Source organism: Protomyctophum bolini (assembly GCF_963924005.1).
Source record: "Protomyctophum bolini genome assembly, chromosome: 10".
In the NCBI taxonomy this organism is placed as follows: domain Eukaryota; kingdom Metazoa; phylum Chordata; class Actinopteri; order Myctophiformes; family Myctophidae; genus Protomyctophum; species Protomyctophum bolini.
Genome location: NC_137871.1, coordinates 30,841,257 through 30,862,618, shown reverse-complemented (window position 1 = coordinate 30,862,618; position 21,362 = coordinate 30,841,257). Strand labels below are relative to the sequence as shown.

The 21,362-nt window shown below is 41.4% G+C and overlaps 2 protein-coding genes across 3 annotated transcripts; both read right to left on the bottom strand.

Annotated features, from left to right (window-relative positions):
* Positions 1–2,254: 2,254 nt before the first annotated feature.
* Positions 2,255–7,521, bottom strand: eif1ad (eukaryotic translation initiation factor 1A domain containing). Its single transcript, XM_080774081.1, has 5 exons — positions 7,385–7,521; positions 6,818–6,989; positions 5,272–5,380; positions 3,272–3,380; positions 2,255–3,152 (listed from the first exon to the last, which is right to left on the bottom strand). Exons 2-5 carry the CDS (start codon positions 6,902–6,904, stop codon positions 2,936–2,938), a joined length of 522 nt encoding a protein of 173 aa, XP_080630207.1. The 5' UTR covers positions 6,905–6,989; positions 7,385–7,521; the 3' UTR covers positions 2,255–2,935.
* A 1,606-nt stretch (positions 7,522–9,127) lies between these two features.
* On the bottom strand, positions 9,128–21,312 carry ctsf (cathepsin F). 2 transcript variants are annotated; one of them, XM_080773271.1, is made up of 14 exons: positions 20,883–21,312; positions 19,802–19,912; positions 18,543–18,639; positions 18,280–18,347; positions 18,030–18,099; positions 17,326–17,439; positions 16,281–16,429; positions 15,716–15,812; positions 14,917–14,997; positions 13,899–14,018; positions 13,298–13,362; positions 13,014–13,104; positions 11,474–11,532; positions 9,128–10,394 (listed from the first exon to the last, which is right to left on the bottom strand). In XM_080773271.1, the coding sequence occupies exons 1-14, from the start codon at positions 21,138–21,140 to the stop codon at positions 10,320–10,322; spliced, it is 1,455 nt and encodes a 484-aa protein (XP_080629397.1). In that variant the 5' UTR covers positions 21,141–21,312; the 3' UTR covers positions 9,128–10,319. The 2 variants fall into 2 exon arrangements, with proteins under 2 accessions (XP_080629397.1, XP_080629398.1); XM_080773272.1 differs by having other exon boundaries at positions 18,558–18,639.
* Between the last annotated feature and the right edge of the window lie 50 nt (positions 21,313–21,362).

Here is a 21,362-nt window from a genome sequence, read left to right as displayed (position 1 = left end):
TTACAGTACAACTCAATACAAAAACATGCTATCCATTGTTCACCCTATACTACAGCATGTTCACAGAATACTGGTCTACAGCAACAACAGCATCAGCATCACATTCCACAACAACCCAGTACCCATGCAGTGCTACTCAGAAAGTCTATTACACTATGCTACCCAACTAGTTCAACCTGCAGCAAAAGCATCATATTCCAGATATCAAAGTACAGCAATGACACTACAGGCCTATACTTTGTTACAGCAAATGCTCCACAACAGAAGTGCATGCCCACAACAAACACTCCACTGAACATTGTTTGTATTTGCATACTATGTACAGATAGCTGCTCTTATACTGTCATTAATAATAACAGTACACATGCACGCACGCACACACGCACGCGCGCAAGTGGCGCGCGCGTCGGTGCCGTTTCGAAACAAGCAACTTGCAAGGCACACACACATGCACGCACGTGCGCACGCACACGGCTCCGAAACAACACTAACACACGCACACAAACACAGCCCCCCTCTCTCTCTTCCCAACTCAATGAGAGCTCTAGCCACTTTCAATGTGATTAAACCAGCGATTATGTTTCTTAACTTTGTGAGACGAATGAAGCAGACCACAATACCATTAATAATAATTATATAATACCACTATACCTTTCTGTGGGTCCGGTGTGCGGTCACCGGTCAGCTGTCTGCCCCAAGCAAGAATTTCAAACTCACAAAACGTATTCTTCGTATCCTTTCCTTTTGTTATATCATCCAAAATGGACGATATGCTCCCAGTCTCTTAACTTAATTTTCCCCTCCACGGACACGGGACAAAACGGATTATAAAGTAAATAATAAACTTATTTCATTTAAAATACTTCCCCCCGCCATTCTTTCACATCCACACACACTTAAACAACCACACTGTCACACGAGCAGGTGCTGTGATTGATCAAAAGCCAATGACCTCACGGTCTGAGGCGGGCCTTAGGGCTGAGCACAGCCCTCTATTGGCTGAGAGATTTTAGCCCCAATGACAAGTAAACCAAGCAGGCGTGTTTTGGCAGCTGTCAATCATTCAACGCAATGAAAGCCAATGGAAGCCTTTTGGGATGTAAAAAAATCAGCCCATTTTGACCTATTTTGTGTTTTTCTTGTAACTATTTGATGCTGTTGCTGCTTTAGATTATACCAGAATATAAAAGTAACTATTCTAAAACATTTTAATAATTTCTCATCTTTACTTCATAAGATAGGGGGGGCTCAGCCCCCCTTGCCCATACATACGAGACATCCCTGCATACAACTGTAGTCTGTAGGTGAGCAACATAATTCTAAAAGATAAAGAAAACGTTATTGCCCATTCATTTTACATTAAATGGAAATGTGTCTTCGGCACACCGGCAGTCAGTTTACAACAATAAAACATTTACATAATATATACAAATGCATTAAAATACTACAGAAAATAATTCATGGTATACCAATTAAATCCAAAGTTTCAGCAGATTTAGAGAGACGGGTCCATTTCCCTCTAAATCCACATACTGTAGACTAGGGCTGCACGACATGGACAAAATGTCATCTCGGTATTTATGCCAAATAGTGCGATATTTTAAGTGTTGCAACATTGAAAGCTAAACATTATTCCAAAAAGTGTTAGTGAGTCCGCTAACGCACTGGACCAGGGCTAGTAACAACACACAGCCCCCCACCAACACACACACCCACCAACAGGTAAATGGTGCATTTATATAGCGCCTTTATCCAAGGCGCTTTACAGAGATTGTGCATTACATTCACCCATTCACACACACACACCGATGGCAGCGGAAACCATGCAAGGCACCATGCAAGGCACCAACTAGTACATCGAGAGCAATTAGGGGTTCAGTGTCTTGCTCAAGGACACTTCCGACAGTAACTCTGGGGGAGCCCGGGTTCGAACTGGCAACCTTACAGTTACCATCCAGGCACTCTACCCCTGAGCCACCGGAGCATGAAAGAGGGAGAAACGGCGTGGTGGTGGTGGTGGTGGTGGTGGTGCCCCCCCCCCCCCCCCCCCCCCACAGGCTAAAACAGAGGGATGTTGCTGGCTTTAGAAGTGGACGATATATTGAAGATGTTTGCGATACTGATATTGCACATTCATAACCCGATATATATACCATATTCTGTGCAGCCCTACTGTATACTACCTAGTACCTAATCTGTGAGGCATTGTTTTCGTGATATCGTATTACTCTTAAATTAAGAGACAGAACAAGAGTGTCATTTTTTTGCTTTTTAATTACAACCACCTGTTGACTCGGTTGAGGGAGAGTCATAGCCCTCACACATCACAGATGTAGTCCTTTGTAAACAAATGTGCCGTAATAAAGATCAGGAATGTAACAAAGTGATTCAACGTAAATTAAATGTAATGAAATGGGAGTTAAACCCGAGGCAAAGCACTAGCTGCTATACAGTATACTGTAAGAAATCTGAAACTACTGGCTTATTCATTTTCACACACATTTGCAGAGGTAAAATCAACATGCAAATTGTTTAATATAAGTCTCAGTATAACAGAAATTATATTGTCTCAGAATGACTCATGTGGGATTCCTTTCGTTCCATCCCAGCAGTTTACAAGCAAGATCTTTGACGTTTTTAATGCCAGTGGCAGTGCCTGCTTGAAAACAAGGGAAAGGTGCATTATCAAGTATTCACAAGGGCAATGGGGCCCCCATTAGCACATGCCACGTGTTGTTTCCCATGAGAATCAAAAAGTGGATTCAGTGGATACAAAATGGCTGCTGTGACCGAGCTGCAATGAGGAGCTTATACATCAAGTGAAAGCTCAAGACAGCTCAAAATCTTCCATCAGCATTGCAGCTGAGTACACTGCCAGAGGATTTCAAATAGCTCCCAGTGCCCTCCGTCTCCCGGTGTGCGAGAATGCTCCCAACTAGGAACTGATCTCTGTCCTCTCTTTGTCGTCATCGTCCTCTTCTTCATCACTCTCACTGTAGTGGTAGTTATTTTTTGAGCGATTCGTGTTGACAAATAAGTCACTCTCATCATCTTCAGAGTCACTGTTATCCTCCCCATCAACGCCCACCGCTTCCTTTCCCTCTCCGTCGGTTTTCTCCTGAGACAGCGGATCGTTTGTGAAAGCCTCCGGCCTAAAGGGGGGCAATGGAAAACAGATCATGACCTACTGTACCGGTTAACATCATGCAAAAAGAAACATTTGATTGGGGGAAATTATTGTGTGCGTTTGCTTATCTGTGCACACACTCACCAGAGCTGTCTTTTTTGCAGGTTCTGAATGTTGTCTCTGTAGAGAATAAAACTGATCTCCGCCTTCACCTTCTCTCCCTCCTCAATGGGGTCCACAATCACGTAGTCACCTTGGGGGATAGAGCCCAGGCAAATTTGCACATAATACGACTGTAAACAGGGATATGCTGGGGCTGAAGAAATTGTTACAATAACAATATTATGAACTTATAATAATTTATATAGAGATTTTCTAAATACCCAAAGCACTTATGGCAATGTCCATATTATAACAGCTGCAACTATGGTAATAGCATCAGAGAGAGAGAGAGAGACAGAGAGAGAAGGGAAGGGGGGGGGAGATATGGGGGTGGGGTCCAAACATGTATTCTAAAAATAAAAAAAAAGGGCCCATGAAATACTATTAATAACGATTATTTGATAATAAATGTGATTTAATTTACTTCAAATGACACAAATTACCATCATAACAACAACATTGCATTGGCCTGTGAACCGTTTCAGAAATAAAACAGACGGTAGCATGTGCATCTCGTAACTAAACCATGAAGGAAATAAAAGCCAACTACACAGTATGCAGTGCCCCAGTGGCGTGCACATAGACGCCACACAAGGTGCCCTTTTTTCACTTGAGCACCTGCCCCTCTAAATGTCTGTACACGCCACTGCAGTGCCGCCAATCTTCTAAACATGGAAAATTGTGTGTAAAGTATACATGACTACAATCTGCACCAAGCAGGCTTTCTATTGACTAATGGGCTAAACAAACAATGGAAAGCGAAAGCTCACACGCTAAAATGTGCTCATAGATACGGTCCATTAAAGCTGTTGGTCTCTGCTGTCCTTTCTGGATTTTGACAGTTGCCAATAAATATTCTAATTCAGTTAAATTTGAAGGCTCCGAGGTAGGAGCTTTCAAATAAAAATCAATGCGAAGATAATTATTCCTTGCCAATGTTTCTTTCATACTTGTTATGAAAGGTGTCTGAGGATGGGGAATATACGTAGGTCTCTTCCATTGACAGTGTGAGGCAGAAAGATCCACCCTACTTTAATTTAACTACAATACTCACCAATATTTCACCTCTACAGTTATGGAAGACGACAAAATGTTGTTGTGATCTTCTCACTTTTTATTTTGCGTGATTGAAAACACTGTAGTGTGCATGCCAGGTGGCTGCGGTTTTCTCTAGGGACCGGTGTCGTTGCAAGTCTGTCCAAAGTCAGCTGTTTTTCTTCTTCTGCTATGTTTTACAACTGCATTACCTGTGCGTGTTCGGTGTGGGAGCGAAGTTGCTTTGGAGAGCACTCATTTAAAATCACGCATCGTCCTGTGTGTGCCACCGGTTTTGAGTGGTACAGAAGTGCTAAGCATGCCGAGCGGAAAATAGGGCCCTGAAAGTTACATTTTTTGACATTTTCTAAAGGATGGACTGCTGGGAAAAGAGAGGACAGAAGGGTAAAGAGGGGTAGAGAGCTTTGCACTAATGTATACTGTACATATTCGGACACATTCAGATTGCCATAGCAGAACAACGTGTAGACTAGGGTTATGTAGAAATGTAAAGAAAAACACCTGCGACCGGGTTCTCGAATTGCATGCTCCAACTCCAAAATACTCGTTATATTGTAATCGTTAGCAGAGTCAGCGGAGCATGCCACAGTAACATTTCGCTGACAAATAAACCCTTTTGAATCACGAGGCACAGGGATCAGGTGAGGTCATCATCACAAATCTGTGGACTATCTGGTTGAGCCACCAGGATTATCTGAACCACATAAACCAAACTCGTTATGAGCACTGCCCAATGACAACATTTCAATTGAATCGTTACAACCCTTCCTTTTCTCGAAATTAACTTTTGTTTTTCTGTTTCAATAGTTTTACCTTCCCTAGGACTCAGGGGGGGGGGGGGGGGGGGAGGCGGGAGGAAGGACTGAGACATTGACCAAAATAATTCCCTGTGGGAAAACAAAGCACAGTGTCACTATATAACTTACCTCTCTTTATCCAGAGGTTCTTCCGGAACTTGGGGGGCATGCTCACCAGAAAGGCCTCTCCCTGTGCGGTGACAGCTTCGTGCAGGTTGTTGCCACGGCTAGCGATAACCTGTGAAAGGCACCAGTGAAATGAATGAGACCAAAGGACAGGGAACAAGGCATTTGTTTGGTGAGCACATTGCCAGTGGTCAAAAACCTCCTAACTGCACTTGAGCTGGATTTGGGTAAAGTGATGACAATAAAATGATAAAAAATGACACATTCAAGTATATGACAATGTATAAAGTCACCGTACCAACTTTGATTGTGTTGTTCCAAAAACATGTTTTGTGTGCGTGTCCTGAAAGGTTAATATTTTGGACATTTTACAATAATTCTAGGGCAAAATCTCTCCCCTGGACAAGAGGTAGCCCCTCTCGGGACCCCCTGGGTGAGCTCATTCCTTCGCAACCCATGGGGTCCCTATTCAGAAGTTTGTTTCCTTATGCAAATGATGGTACACAGACATAAATACCTTCGGAAACGTCATCTCTGCGGCGTTTGAGTGATTGTGATCACGTTTCAAAGGAAGCATATAAGAGCTATAGGATACAACGGAAACCGCTGCGAGTTTTCCTTCGCCGCAGAAGCCGTCAAGTATTTTTAATCCGTGTTTGACCGTTTTCATAGCTTTGATTCCTCTCTTCCTTCCTTATTGACATCCCATTGTACCGCCTAGCTGGCTAGCGCAGATCAGAGGCAGGAACGTAGGGACGGCAGCTAGCCACTAGCTAGACACTATCTAGACCCCCTGGCTAGACAAGAGGGTATGTTGCCTCTTGGAACTTGGAAGAGTTAGGTAGAATTTAGTCTCTGGTGTGGGAGACCCATATTCAAATCCTAGGTAGGGCATACAATTATAAAACTTATGGACTGCAGTAGCCCTGAAAACATGACTCTCGTATTCATACGAGAGTCATGCAGTAACTGCACCATGTTTTTTGCGATCGCTACATTTACACGACTTCCGTATATATAAACATTCGGATTACAAATATAAAGTACTCACTTTTTATCCCACGGGTGTTAGTTAGTTGCTGCTCCAGCGATTAGATTTGCTGCATCCCGCGTTGTTTAATAAAAAGCATTTTTATCCGAGCTGTTATTTTGCCATTGGCTTTCAACTACGCGCCCCTATCGGTCGGGAGGAGGGTGGCACTCGGTGTGTTCGATATAGGTACGCTGACCGCCCTGCCAATACAGACTAATAGGCGAGTGCGCTCCCGGTGTGCAACTGTGGATTTCCCAAACGAACCCCGTTTGATAAAAGTAGCCGGGGCGCTCGGATAAAAATGCTTTTTATTAAACAACGCGGGATGCAGCAGTGCTAATTTCGGGCGCAGCAACTAACTAACACCCGTGGGATAAAAAGTGAGTACTTTATATTTGCATATCTGTCATGATAATCATCATGGCAGTCATGTTTTCAGGGCTAGGACTGCAGCTGCTGCAACTTTCTGTAAGGTGGTCATTTTATTTTCCAGAATAAAGTGTAATAACAACAAACCTTCACAATCTGTTGCTTTCCTGTAGGAATGACAAAGTCCCCCAGGACCTCCTTGACAACATGTTTGCGTTTCGTGGCCTGCGACATTATTGACTTTGAGCTTCAGTTCTCTAGACCAGCTGAGGAAGAGGAGTGTGCCTGTGATGCTTGGAGCTTCCGTCTTCTTCGCCAGCTGAAAAGGAAGAGTGTGTTGGTGATTCATGTTGGATAGATCCCTCTAGATCAGTGGTTCCCAAACCTTTTCATGTCAAGGACCCCCATTGAGACTCATTTCCCCGTGGCCCCCATTTGAATATATATGCCAAGGACCCTCATACGAGAAGATTTTCAAGGTTCTAGCAGTGATTTTCAACCATTTTTATTTCAAGGACCCCCGGTTTCACCTGAATTAAGCTACGGTCCCCCATTTATATCTCTGGTACCCCAATTTATATTGTAAAATCACAAATAAGCGTTCCTACGTACTTTAGCTAACCTAGATAGCCTGCTTAGCCTAGCTAACCAAACAACCAACTCAAAACGTAATGAGATAATACACAATGCAATTCGAAAAAGTTACGTAAATACCTTGATGGATAGATAATGGATTAATGTGTCTCTTCGATTACAATAGCCTGACGATAGGTGTGTATTTGACCTCAGCATAAGAAGAAACACGCTCTTGAAACGGAGATGTGTTGTTGTCCGTAAACACACCAGGAAGACCTCATGTGCTTCTGCTTCTTCTTCTATTTGGGTTTATTGGCAGTTGGCAAACATATTTGTGCATTACCGCCACCTACTGGTTTCTTTATCCATCCGTACTATTCCTATTTCAAATTAAAATCCTGAGTTACTCCTTACCCATATTATTACTATAGCTACTTATATTTAAATACACCTTGACCACATACCACTTATATTTTTATCACATTTGTTACTCTGAGATATTTAAATGTGTCTGTAGGCTACTGTAGCACCTCTCCTGACACCTGTCTCCTGACATTTTCCTTGATGGCAGCGGAAGGCACCAACCAGCACATCAGGAGCAATTAGGTGTTCAGTTTGATTGATTGATTGATTGATTGATTGATTGAAGTATGTATTAACAGTTTGCAGAATTACAGTACATTTCAAGCACAACTCAATACAAAAAACTGTTAACTGTGAGTGGACGACCCAATAAAGCTCTAGGCCTACACTTATTGTTTACAAGAGGGTCCACCTTGTTCAATTCATTTAGAGACATTCTACAAATGGACATACAAAAAAGGAAATCATCATAAAGGAGGTAAAAAGGGAAAAGAAAACATATGCAGTGAGGGGAAAAGGGGTGGGTGGGGGCTTCAGATTTTACAGGGGCCAGTTTCAAATTTCAGCCATCCGTAGGTGCCCTTTGAGAGCGGGTTTGAAGGCGTTCCACATTTTGGTGGCATAGGAGCTCAGTGTCTTGCTCACACTTTGACACTAACTCTGGGGGAGCCCGGGTTCGAAGTGGCAACCTTGTGGTTACCATCCGGCCACTCTACCCCTGAGTTACCGCTGCCCCGGTTGCCTTAGTTGTCTTCTTTCTAATTCATATGCCCAACAGTTCACCATCACATGCTCAACTGTTTCCTCCTCCCGAGTCCCCACAATGATCACACCTCCCTGTGTTGTTTTCCCAATAATAAACAATGATGCATTTAAACCTGTATGCCCAAATCTTAAACGTGACATTACTGTCTCTTCCTTCTGCTCCTTCCTGCTTGCCTCACCTCTCCTATGTTCCTCTGAATTCCATAAAACCATCTTCCCCTCCTCTCCTCCTCCCACCTCTTTTGCCATCTCTCCTTCATCTTTCTTTTAATAATGCTCTTACCCTCCATCTTGCTAACTTTCTGTCATCTCAATATCTTCACATTTTGTCGACTCCTTTGCCACCTTGTCTACCTCCTCATTCCCTCTCACTTCAATGTGCCGGTACCCATACAAACACCACGCACTAAAGAATGACACCATTAAGTTTACTCATATGGGGTGCTAACTGCACTATGCCGCTATTCCATTCAAGTCACTGCCTCACAAATCTATGTATAAAACAATATTAGTTCTTCAATGTAAGGCTCCAACTTATGTAACTGTGCCATTCACCAAATGGAAATATCTTAATATACATAGAACCACAATGGAAACAAGTCCTCATCACCTTTTTGTGTTATCCTTTTAGCTTTAGTCTGTACCTAATCAAATAAATACATAAATTAAAATTAAAATTGAGGTCATAGTCAAGCACTTGCTGTCCTGTCGTGTCGTGTCTGTGCCTGTACTCACAGAGCAAATGATAAATGCTAAGGTTTCCAAACTTTATTCAATTTCCAGTTATGTACAGTTCATCCCTGCATTATATAACAGTTATTACAAACAAATAATAATCATGAAATCATTCTTTTAGAATCAGCTTTAGATGAACCCGCAAACAACTTGGTTGCTCTATGCCAGTGGTTCTCAACCTGTGGGTCCATATGATTTTGGGGGGTCTCTAATGACAATAAAGTGACAATTTAAGATTTTTTAAAAAAAGATAAGATTACATTTAAAAAATAATACCAATAATATCAGCACAATATACTATAAAAACTGGTCAAACATTGGCCAAATTGTCAAATAATGTAAGAGGCAAAAATCATTGTGAGCTTGTAGATCGGCTATTTTCACCATATTTATCTGTGGAACTGAGTCAAAGAAAATGGAATGCCGCAACCCCTTCACAGCCTGAAAAGGTTGAGAACCACTGCTGTGTATGCAAACGCAACGCACATTGGCATCATGTGGGGTTAAGAGAAACAAAGACTGCCGAAGTAGACAACCCGCAACACTCCAAATTAGAAGGGTAAATTCTTGTAGGTGCAAGGCTCAAAGATACTCAATACTCAACATAAAACATGTACAAAGGACATTCATTGAGTGCTGGCGTTTCCTTCTTTCTATCATGTGGGGTTGAACAGACCAATATAATATAACAACTCATAAAAATGCAATAGAGCTTTAGCACAGCATAACACAACATTCAGGGCAACACACAAGTTCAGAAGCAGTGCATCTCATTTGTCAAAGGACAGGTTCAGTAGTAACTAGGTACACCTTAAACATGTAACTAAAAAACATTGCATGGATATAATTGTCAAAAAAAACAATTCGGTCAATTGTTTCACCCTATTAGGATTAACAGAATTAGTTCAGAACAAATGAAATCACAATAACACTTCAGCAGTGCTAAATAACTAGCTATACATCACAGCTGGTATGTAACTATGGTAAAGTGACATGAGATGGGACTGAGGTATGTAGAAAGCTGAGAACTTGTTTTGAAAGAAAGGTTACATCAGTAGGAGGATGTACACGTCTCACCCCTGTCTTCATGCACTTTAAAGGAAGCATATTGTTAAATAGGTGGACTCACTACTCATGTTGTTCACATGTTTGAGTACACAAGAGAAGGAGAGAAAGTGACCGTGTGTGTGTGTGTTCGTGTTTTAGTTGTCTAGTTGATCACAGCAGAAGATGCCATCTTGTTGATTCCACACAGCTTGTTACCCCTGTATAAGTTATAGTAACCCTGTATATGAGAGAGAGAGAGATAGATAGAGAGAGAGAGAGAGAGAGAGAGAGAGAGAGAGAGAGAGAGAGAGAGAGAGAGAGAGAGAGAGAGAGAGAGAGAGAGAGAGAGAGAGAGAGAGAGAGAGAGAGAGAGATGAATTAATTAGTTAGAGAACAATTCTTCTGTAAAAGACAAATCCTACAAAATTATGAACTGCCACCAAGCAAGTGCGGAGTGCCCTGACCTCTTCCCTCAAAATACAGATCACTGGCTTCCTTTAAAACAGGCCTGGAAATCCACCTTTCAGTAGGCCAAGATGGAAATGATCACTCTGTACATAGTGTTTTATATTTTGTGATATTTGAATTTTGTTATTTTTCATGTCATGTTTATGAATTGAATAGGACCTGAATGGAAACAAGACTGCAATGACTTTTTTTGGTGCTATCCTTTTAGACCAAGTGTTTTATGTACAGTGTTGCTGTTTACATTAGGTATGTCTAATAAAGTATTAAAATTCCAGGGACTCTATGGGTTCCTTTAGGGCGGTCTAAATTGATCTAAAAGTGTGTAGCGGAGACCTTGACATTTAAAGGATTGAGAAACCTTTAACAGAGTATTCTAATTTCTTGTTCAAAGGAGAGGAAGGTTTCATCAAACTGCCTGTCGTCACACTCATACAGAAACAGGAACTGTGTCCTGTGTGCAATGTGAACTATAAATTAATCCCTAGGTCTGGTGACACCTGACAGTCACGCCTCCCAACATGTGATGTGTAGGCACTAATCAAGATTATATAATACATATCACTGTAGCCAATGTAAACAGACAAAGAAATCAATCAATAGGATATGCACGTAACATCGTACCTGGAAGGTATGCAGCCACCTACTGAGTGGCAAAAAAAACCAGCCCATACATCGGTCATCAGATAGGACATCCAAAGTCCTATCTTATTAAACGATGGTAAACTCACCAACATTGCAGTTGTAGGGATTCACCCGGATATGGGTCCATAACATGGATATTAAATATGGATGAATCAATGGAAAACACATGCAGTCAGTCACAGCTGTGTAGTTGGAATGCATTCTTACCTGTTCCCCATAGTCCTCTCCCCAGCTGTTCTTGATGGCCCAGAATGGAGTGCCTTTACCTGGACAAACAGGCACACACTCGGTTACAATGAGACTCACACAACAACAATCAATGTGTTGATGACAGAAGTGAACTTCAAGCTGAAGTTCAAAGGGCAGTCAATCATCATAATTACAGTGCAGCAACTACAATAGAGGGTATGCGCGTGACATCCTCGTACCTGGAAGTTATGCGGGAACGCCCACTGAGTGGCAAAAACTACTTTCTGGCCTAGACAGCCCATACATCCAAACAGAAAAGTCCTGTCTGATTGCATTAAACAATGTTAAACTCACCAACATTGCAGCTGAACGAAAAGCTTGAACTATCCTCTTTCTATCTGCAAAGTTTTAGTTTCATGAAAATCCACCATAGAAACATTATGAGCTACTTTCTGTCAAGAAATGCCCGGCAAGTGTCAGAGTTTGGAAGTGCTTGTTTTCAATGCCCCCCTCAGTCTAGATGAGGGGGGCGTGTCCTGATGGGAAAATCATGCATGTGCATACTCTCTATAAAGACGGCAGCACAACTATGTCCAATCCTGTGCATTGTCTGCTTCAAATGCCTGTCTTCAACCAATAGGTGTCTACATTTCTCAATGGAAGAGTAAGGACAGCATCTAAAACCACTGCAGATATGCAAGTTATTTTGTATTAACAGACTTTACCATACAGATTTGTGAAAATAACGCCACCATTAAAGTAAATCCCGGATTGTAGCTTTAAGGCATACTTTTGAATGTCTCTGCCATTGAACCAGTCCACAACTCTATTTAGCCAATAGGAAAAAGGGACACTCAACCATATCCTGGACAAGGAAACGTGTCCTCTGTTAACAGTACTCGTGGATGTGAAGCTTTTATAAAGGCATCACCATGTTGGAGGTGACAGGGTGCTCAGGCTGATTCACACAAGTGTGTCCTGTCAAATTGTCCTTGGCTTAACAAATAAACTAAAATATTATGCTGTGTTCACACTAGTGGTGAAAAAACGACTAAGCGTGGCCAGCTACATTGCAGCTGATTCGCAGTTCCAAGTGTTGCTCAAACCACACCGCATGAAAGGAAGAGTAGGGTTAAGAAGCACATTGTTTTTGTTCCATTTACAGAACAGAGAACAGAGGGGGAGAGAGAACTGTGGGGAGAGAGAAGGGGTGCGGAAAATAACACTTCTCTGCGTCATTGGAACATTGCAAAAATGTTTAAGCCAGCTTAAATTGTTTTGCAGCTGTGTCAGGCATTAGTTTGCAGCTTGCCACTGGCTCCTGTTGTTCTTTGTTGGCATTCTTTGTTGCTGCTAGTATGAATGCAGCATTACATTACTGTTACACATATTAAGATTGGCAAATTGACGATGCTGAAGGGCCTATCTAATTTCCGCATCCACAGTGTGGAAGTAAGAGAAAAATGGCTGCCATGCGAATATGGTCTATGAAGCAGCTGAAACAGACAATGTTAAAACATTTATTGGGATGGTGTATAGTGGATTTGTATTGTCTTACGTTCTCCATATCCCACCAGCAGCACAGCGTGGTCAATCATCCAGGGGTTGCAGAAGATCTTCATGGGGTGAGACACACCTTTCCTGTAGAACTGTGTCGGGGAATTATACATTACGTTTTAAAAGGCGAATAAAAAAGGAGGATGTATATTGTATTGTACAGTTGGTACTGGCAGTAGAAACAGTGATCTATAGTACAATACAGTTGGTACTGGCAGTAGAAACAGTGATCTATAGTACAATACAGTTGGTACTGGCAGTAGCGTCACATCATTTTATTTTTACCTGCATGGCAAAGGCATTCAGGGCCACAGAGGCCGGTCCATTCTCAGCCAGCCAAGCAGCGATTTCTGAAACAAATAAATCATTGCAATTCAGTCCATTGGCGTATTTAGTTTTTTATGTCTTTCCTAAGTACCTGTTCATCATCATTATAATTTGCACAATATCTTTAGCCAAATAATGTCAAATATTGTGTGACAATATCAAATTCCATTTCTACTTTTCAAAAATATCAAAAATAGCAGATCTACATGTCCATGTGTCACCATGATGTATGTCTGAAGCGTGTCTGATGAAGCGCGCAGCTCGAAACATCAGGGTGAAATAAAACCTGCCTGCAATGAAGCCCTTCAGTGCTCAAGTGTTTTACATGTTTTACTCACGATCATGATGCGACCATGTTGTGAGCTTGTAGATCGGCTAGTTTTGAACATTTTCATAAAAGTATAAAATGGCGCCGGGCCTATGGGCCACATGGCTCTGCAAGACTTACTTATAGAACAGGACACCGAAATTGCAGACAATTTATAGTCTCACATTACAATACAGTATATTGCCCAGCGCTAAACGCTAACGTTTTTGTCTCATCCTTGTGCCCCCTCACCTTTCTCATCTTGGGACAGTTCCACAGAACTGTTGATGTATGCGGCCACCTTCCCACTGCTGAAGCCACAGTTCTCCTTGTGACCAGTGTACGAGTAGTCTGTCTCAGTCTCCAACCCACCTGCAAGTACACACACCATAGTTGAAGATGAAACCGCAATGAAGCGTGTGACGTGACTCACAATTCAAGTACCGGTATTGTTTAATTTAATATTTTGTCGTAGTACAACACTGTTGCATGGCGAAGACTTCCCAGCAAGCACAGTCAGGACCTGGACGAATTAGTGACGTCTCTATTGGGGCCAGATCAAGTCAAACTAGTCCAATCTGGCCCAGAATATCACCTGATTTCAACCAACATACATTCTGCCCACTAAAGGCTCATACATACTCCAGTTTTTGTTGATAGTTTATCACCGCGGTGTAGTTGGAAAACTACACCATTACGTCAGTCGCGGTGATGATCAGCTATAACCGCGGACACAGACCCATCTCTCAGTTTTTACTATCAGTCTTTTCACTCTGGAGCTATCACCCCATTCACTGATTGGTCTAGAAGTTGGGTAAACCACAGGGAGGCGTGGTCAATCTGTAAGGACATCACCGCGAGTATGATGGCCTCAACTCTTATCACCGTTTTAGGTGAAAAGCTATCACCTAAAACGGTGATAACCTATCACCAAAAACTGTATGTATGAGCCTTTAGAGTTTAGACGGACGTCCCTGATGAATCATAGAGAGAGTCTGATCGAGGCCAGATTAATTTAAGTCATATCATAACTACTAGTCAGATCTGGCACAGAATAAGCTAAGTTATTTCAACTGGTGAAAACGTCCTAGAATTGACATAAAGATCATCCCAATATGGGCTGTGATCTGGCCTAGTCCTGAACGTCACCGGAGGACATCATCATGACGTCATTTGGCTTGCTGGGATGTTGTCCAGCATGGAGCACCTTAAACCTATCCACGGTGGATAGGTTTAAGGTGCTTAACAGGTCCACTCTTGTCTTTCTCACCCAGCTTCTCAATGGCCTCATAAGCATTTGATGGCAGGCCGCCTCCACATGCCTGGTCCAGCAGATCACAGTCAACCAGCTCTGTGAGGGACAAATCAATAAACAAATCAATGAAGTCAGTTTGTCTGTATAAGTAAACAGTAGCCTACAACCAACAAAGAACTTTGTTTACATGTGCTATAAACCACTTTCAATCTGACATTTTGGGCATGTGACTATAGGTGAAGGTGAAAAAATAGTGAAAATAGCAGATCTACAAGATCACAACACGGTGCATCATGAGCTTATATCAGCTATTTCGCAATGTCAAACCATCATATTATGAGGAATAAAATAGTGCTTAAACTGTTTGCATGACGTTGTGTCTATATGCACATCCATGTACAGTATGTTTGTATTACCCAGTGGTGGAAAGTGATGTATTTGTACTTTTACTTCTACTCCACTACATCAAAGAGGCAAATATTGTACTTTTACTCCACTACATTTATTTGAAAACTTTAGTTACTAGTTTGATTATGATTACAAAACATACCTGAAAAACTTCAGCTTTATATACAGTTCAGCCATTTGAAAATAGCCAATCTACAAGCTCAGAATGCGTCGGGATGCGACATTGGACATTCTGCATAGTGAGTACTTTCTACTTTTGGTAACACATTTCAATGCCAATACATTTGTACTTTCCTCAAGTACATTTTGAATTCCAGACTTTTACTTGTAACGGAGTAGTTCTACACAGCAGTATTGATACTTGTACTTCAGTAAAACAATTGAGTACCACCACCACTGGTATTACCTTGTTCAGACAGCGACAGCAAGGTGCCATTCTTCAGGAACCACTGGCCCTCGATGTTGCCTGTGACGGAAAACGCCCAGCAAGACCCGCACATTCCCTGCAAATGCACACACACACACACACACACACACACACACACACACACACACACACACACACACACACACACACACACACACAATTTGAGATAATCGCAATTATTTTGTCATAATCGTCATAATTGTTTCCATGTTGAAAGATTTTCATGAATTAAAAAACTATTACAAATCTTTTTTTAAGTATAGAAAGAATGAATTTGTCAGTAGTTTTTGTTTATTTGTCATATCTGCCCTGTGCATTTTTTATTACGAAATCAAGAGGGCAAACATTTATTCTTTATTCATATGTTCCAATGTTCAATACAAAATACACGATTTAATGCTAATCGCAATTATTTGTGTGACAATTAATCGTCAACTTAAATGTGTAATCGTGACAGCTCTAGGTGAGAGTGTGAGAGAAAGAGAGCTAGATGTTATACCTATAATATTCATGGACTATCTGAGTTCATCTTTGAGGTCTCTACCTGGTTTTTAACAGAGCTGACGGCTCCATGGTCCCTCCAGTCCCAGCTAGCAGGGGCAGGAGCACGGGCAGGAGCGGCCGGTTTCATCGACCGATGCAGAGTCCGTTGGCTCAAGAGGGGATTCAGGTAGGTAGAACGGAACTCCTCCTCTGTCACATGACAGAGAGAATAAGCGAAAGTGAGACGTTTGCAATGCATGCAGGAAAAAACGAACAAAAATTATATATATATATACCGGTATATATCAAAAAAGAGAAAAACCTTCCAAGGAAGGGACTGCACACTCCAGGGAACAGAGACGGACAACTTACTGCATCAACTTACTGCATTATATATATATATATATATCAACTCAAGGGAACATGTACTATGTTATTGTCGCTGTTGGGCCGTCTATCTATTGTTTTACACTATATTCTACTTCATTGTATTACTCCAGGACCTGGCTATGATATGTATGCACTTCTTTTAGCGGGAAATATCTCAACTGTTCTTGGTTAATATGACCCATGCGAACAACTTAGGAACTGTGAGAAATTCTCATAAATAAATGACCACGCCCTTTAAAAAACAAACGCTACTTAAAACATGGCTCTATGTTTGATCTATGCATTTTGAATAGATCAAAATGCATCTATTCTTTCTCTAATTGTGCAGACTAGTTAATTAAGTAATGCAGATGTTTAACAATTATCTAACTCTTAAAAGTGTAATATGAAACCAAATGGACCCGTAACTCTCAAGAGTTAAAGATCTCTAACTAATTTGGTTACCAACTCTCCATCATTTAGCTGGGGACCATCTTAGGGACCACCTTAGGGACCACTGGTTGAAAACCACTGTTGTAGATGGTACAAGAAAAAAATTTTTAGATAAGTGGTTAAGTCTGTTTGTGGGTTTTATAAATATTGATCCAATGGAAAGTATTCCACTACTAAATGTCAGTTTTAGTTTAGACTCGCAAGGTTTCCACCCGAACAGCAACAATATAATAATAGCGTTCTTACAATGCAAACACATACACATATTAACATAGGGTACATACCAGTGAGATCACTGAACTTGGTGACCCCATACTCGGCAGAACCTTGGTCCAGAGACTGGATCTTCTCAGCCGTCTTCAGATTTTGGTGGAAGATACGCAGACGACGGTCTACCTCTGCAGGGTCATAGGTCAGAAAACATTTTCATTTATGCAATGAAATTAGAAAAGGATGAATATTTGCTTGAATATGTTTTTTGTTTAGTTTTTTGGCCATGTTTCCCTGTGCTAATATTGAATGACACTAGAAATCCCAGCCCTTCGCCTGGGCCAGCCTACCGTTCCAGGCACCTAGGATGGTAAACTTTGCTGCGTGTCTCCCTGTTTTCTGTCAACTCACTGTGAATCTATCAATAAAGGCAAAAAAGCCCCCAAAAATATCTTTAAAAAATAAAAAATAAATCCCACCCCTTCCTTCTTTTATCATAGTATGTTATGCTATTATATATATTCTAATTTTGAGACGAGGAAAGTTTAGGCTGATATGAACCAATCTTTTCTCTCTCTACAATATGTGTTGTAATTGCCCTTCATGGATCAAATTTGCAGATTCATTTGCAGAGGGAAAAAAACAACAATGCTTTCTTTGTTCAGTTCTGGAAATATGTGGAAATATAGGGATTATGGCACACAGTGCAGCCACACACATCGTGGCATTGTACTGTTCTATTATGTTTTGTCAGAGTATTTGTGGACAACACACTCACCCTCCTGGCTGCTGTAGTCTTTATTGTATTTGGCCACGAACTCTTTGAACTGACTCAGCAGCTCCACAGACTAAGGACAAAACACACGCATTAACACACATGCAAACGCACATGCACGCACGCACGCTCGCACACTTAGCATGGTAGTATAACGGTAGGATATAACACATTAACCTCATCTAAGTAAACATCAACATCAGACCAAGGCAGAGGTTATCAGTATGATGATATTGTTGTCAATATGTGTCACCTCCAGTGGTTGGCTCGTAGACAGTGGCAGATTATCAATACTGTTGGTCTCCTCTGGCTGTTGTTTAACTGAGAGAAGGAGCACAGATACAGAATAATAATGACTTTATATATAATAGCAACCTTTTTAGACAAGGTCACAAAGTACTGCACAGCAACACTAAAACAAAGCAAGGGAAGCTAAACACAATTAAAATGGATGTAACAGAAAATCAATCTTCCATAATATGCAGTTCAATGGCCAACACGTTGAGAGTCACTGACCAGACGTCGACTGACCTGCAGGCTGACACTTCTGTTTGAGCAGCTTTGAAGTGCCCTGCCAGGGGATGTCCCAAATCTCGAACACACACACCTCCGTCTATAGCAGCCACACACAGGACATGGGGTATTTTATATAAAAACACAGCATATCACTTTGAGAACCAGGGCTCTAAAGAAAATAGGTGTGGTTGAGTTTCTTCAGTTCTACAGGTAAAACAATGTGTCAGCGCCAATGTGTACTTTTGAGGATGACATATTACAAAGTCACACAAAGGACCAACTGACTCTCGCACGCACGCATGCATTTGATCAATATTTTATACTTTTGTTACAACCATATAAAACAACAGGTCAATCATTTCACCAGTAACCCAAATGACTAGCCCTAAATGTAAACAAATGGACTCATAATGTGTCTTTCCATGTTCTCTTTCTTCACCATCAGTGATTGCTGATGAGACAAAAACTTAGAATAACGATGCAAGAGCTCTATCCAGTCCCATGTATGGTACACAAATACATGTCTCAGATTTCAGTTCCTTATTTCTTTTTCTCAGTTCTCTGCTGGAAAGTTCTAGTCAAATGATAGTTTGTGGTTTGTCAGAAAGGGTCTATCCAAGTTCCCTTTCTTCACTCTCACTAGTACAGTTGATTAATTTTCCCATCAAAGATAATGTGTTGTATACAATGTATTTTGTGTCATGCTGTCTGTTCCTAAAAGCATTCAACTGATGTCTTGTCTCATTAGTTGTGGTTGAAAAATAGCAGTAGCTAAATAAACGGGTCAATCCTGTGTTAATTAATTCTGCCCCACTCATTTGTTGGGGTTAATGCTGATAAGAAAGTCTTTCGTTTAGACTTTAGACTATGCATAGGTGGTGTGATGTAAGGTATACTATATGCCAGTGGAACAATTAATTAATTAAGGCAGAGATTAGCAAACATTACTTCTAGATGTCTGTCTTGTCTTGCATCCTCACCCAATGCATCATGTGCGGGTACCAACACGACATATGAATGAGCATGTCATCCCGACACTTTACCAGTCACCAGAATCATTCAAACTAATCATTTTTTAGGATAGTGTACACATTAAAACCAAAATTAAAAAAATGCCACAGACACGTTTGTTCATGTTGTACGGACATATTGATGACACCTGACACACACACACACACACACACACACACACACACACACACACACACACACACACACACACACACACACACACACACACACACACACACCCTTCATACCTTCAGTTGGTGTGGCTCAGGATAGAAATCACATGTTCTGAGCACAGTAGATTTCTTGCACTGTGTGTTGCTCAACTCCACTGTAATGGAATAGCGGATTCCCTTCACCAGCTGCAATCACAAAACCCACACAATTAAACAATTTAGGCATTTAGCATTTAACAAAAGACTGTTATCTTTTTGTGAAACTAAAGACTAGTTTAACATTGCATTTACGAGACACTATATACAGACAATACAGTACTTTTGCATAGAGAGAAAAAAAGAAACATTTGGTATCACTATCTTCAGGAACATCCTGGAATTAAGGTTCCTTAAGACAATATAATGCTAAATTTTTCTCACACCTCACAGAGCCTCAAACACTACCCTGTGCAGGGTAGCCTCTGAGGTGATTGCTTTCAGAGACATGTTGGAGACATGTCACCAACCATGATGATTATATGCAGATTCCATTTGACATATAATGTTGCAAATATGGACTATATCCACGAGACCACACCTACTACTCGTTTATATGATGTTTTTGCATTATATTGTATAGCGGCTATACAGTCTATTATCGTCTGTCTTTAAATGTTTTGATGAATTGAATACACAGGACCCCAATAGAAAAAGCCATTGTGCTTTCTTTATATCCTTTTAGCATTATTTTGGATGGAACTGTACCATAAGTCTGTCCTTTGCAAACTGTTTTCAAAAAATAAATTAAAATCATGTAGACAAACCAGGAGGACACACACACTACACACACACACAGGAGTAGGCTATAACGGTTTAAAGTGCTGCTAGCCCTACAACGTCAAGTCATGTGATATGGGATCCCAGTTTAGTCTACAGTCTACACTCTACACTAGTCACAGATGTCACGCAGTTCATGCATTGAATCATGAATGCAACAACACTGCTGGTGCACTGACGTATAGTTGTTTACAAAAACATGCACAGTAATGGAATGTAGGTTAGCAGTAGGCCTAGCAGTTAATAACGGTTATTTTCAGTAAATTACCGATTCGACATAGAAACATGACGAATTAACATTGTTATTAAACAACATAAAATAAAACAATAATCATCATACCTGTTTGCTTGCAGAAATTACCCTACTGACTCTGCGGACGTGCATTGTATTTGAGCCCAGGTTGTAACGCTCCTCGGCGAACGTGAGGGCCTTCTTCAGTCCCGGGTCCGTCTCTGCCAGCCGAATGGGGGACCCCGGTGGCCCGATGAGAGGCCGGTCGAGGTCCTCACCCAAGCCCCGCACCGAACCTACAACCACGGCCATGGCCAAGCACACGATTAAAGGACCGCGGTAGTGGTGGTAGAACCCGGCGTCCATGTTGTTGGTAAAAGCAGAAATTCGAGCAGAAAGGGACCGCTGTCCAGTGGACAAAGCAGACCGTTTGTTTAATCACTAATCAGTTCACACGAGTAGGCCTATACGCAGATATCAAACAAACAATGAGAGAGCGGTTATACAGCGCCACAGGGTCAGTGTTGGTGGGTGTTGACAGAACGGGGGCGATGAAACGGTGGGGAGGAGACTCTGGGCATTAAAGGG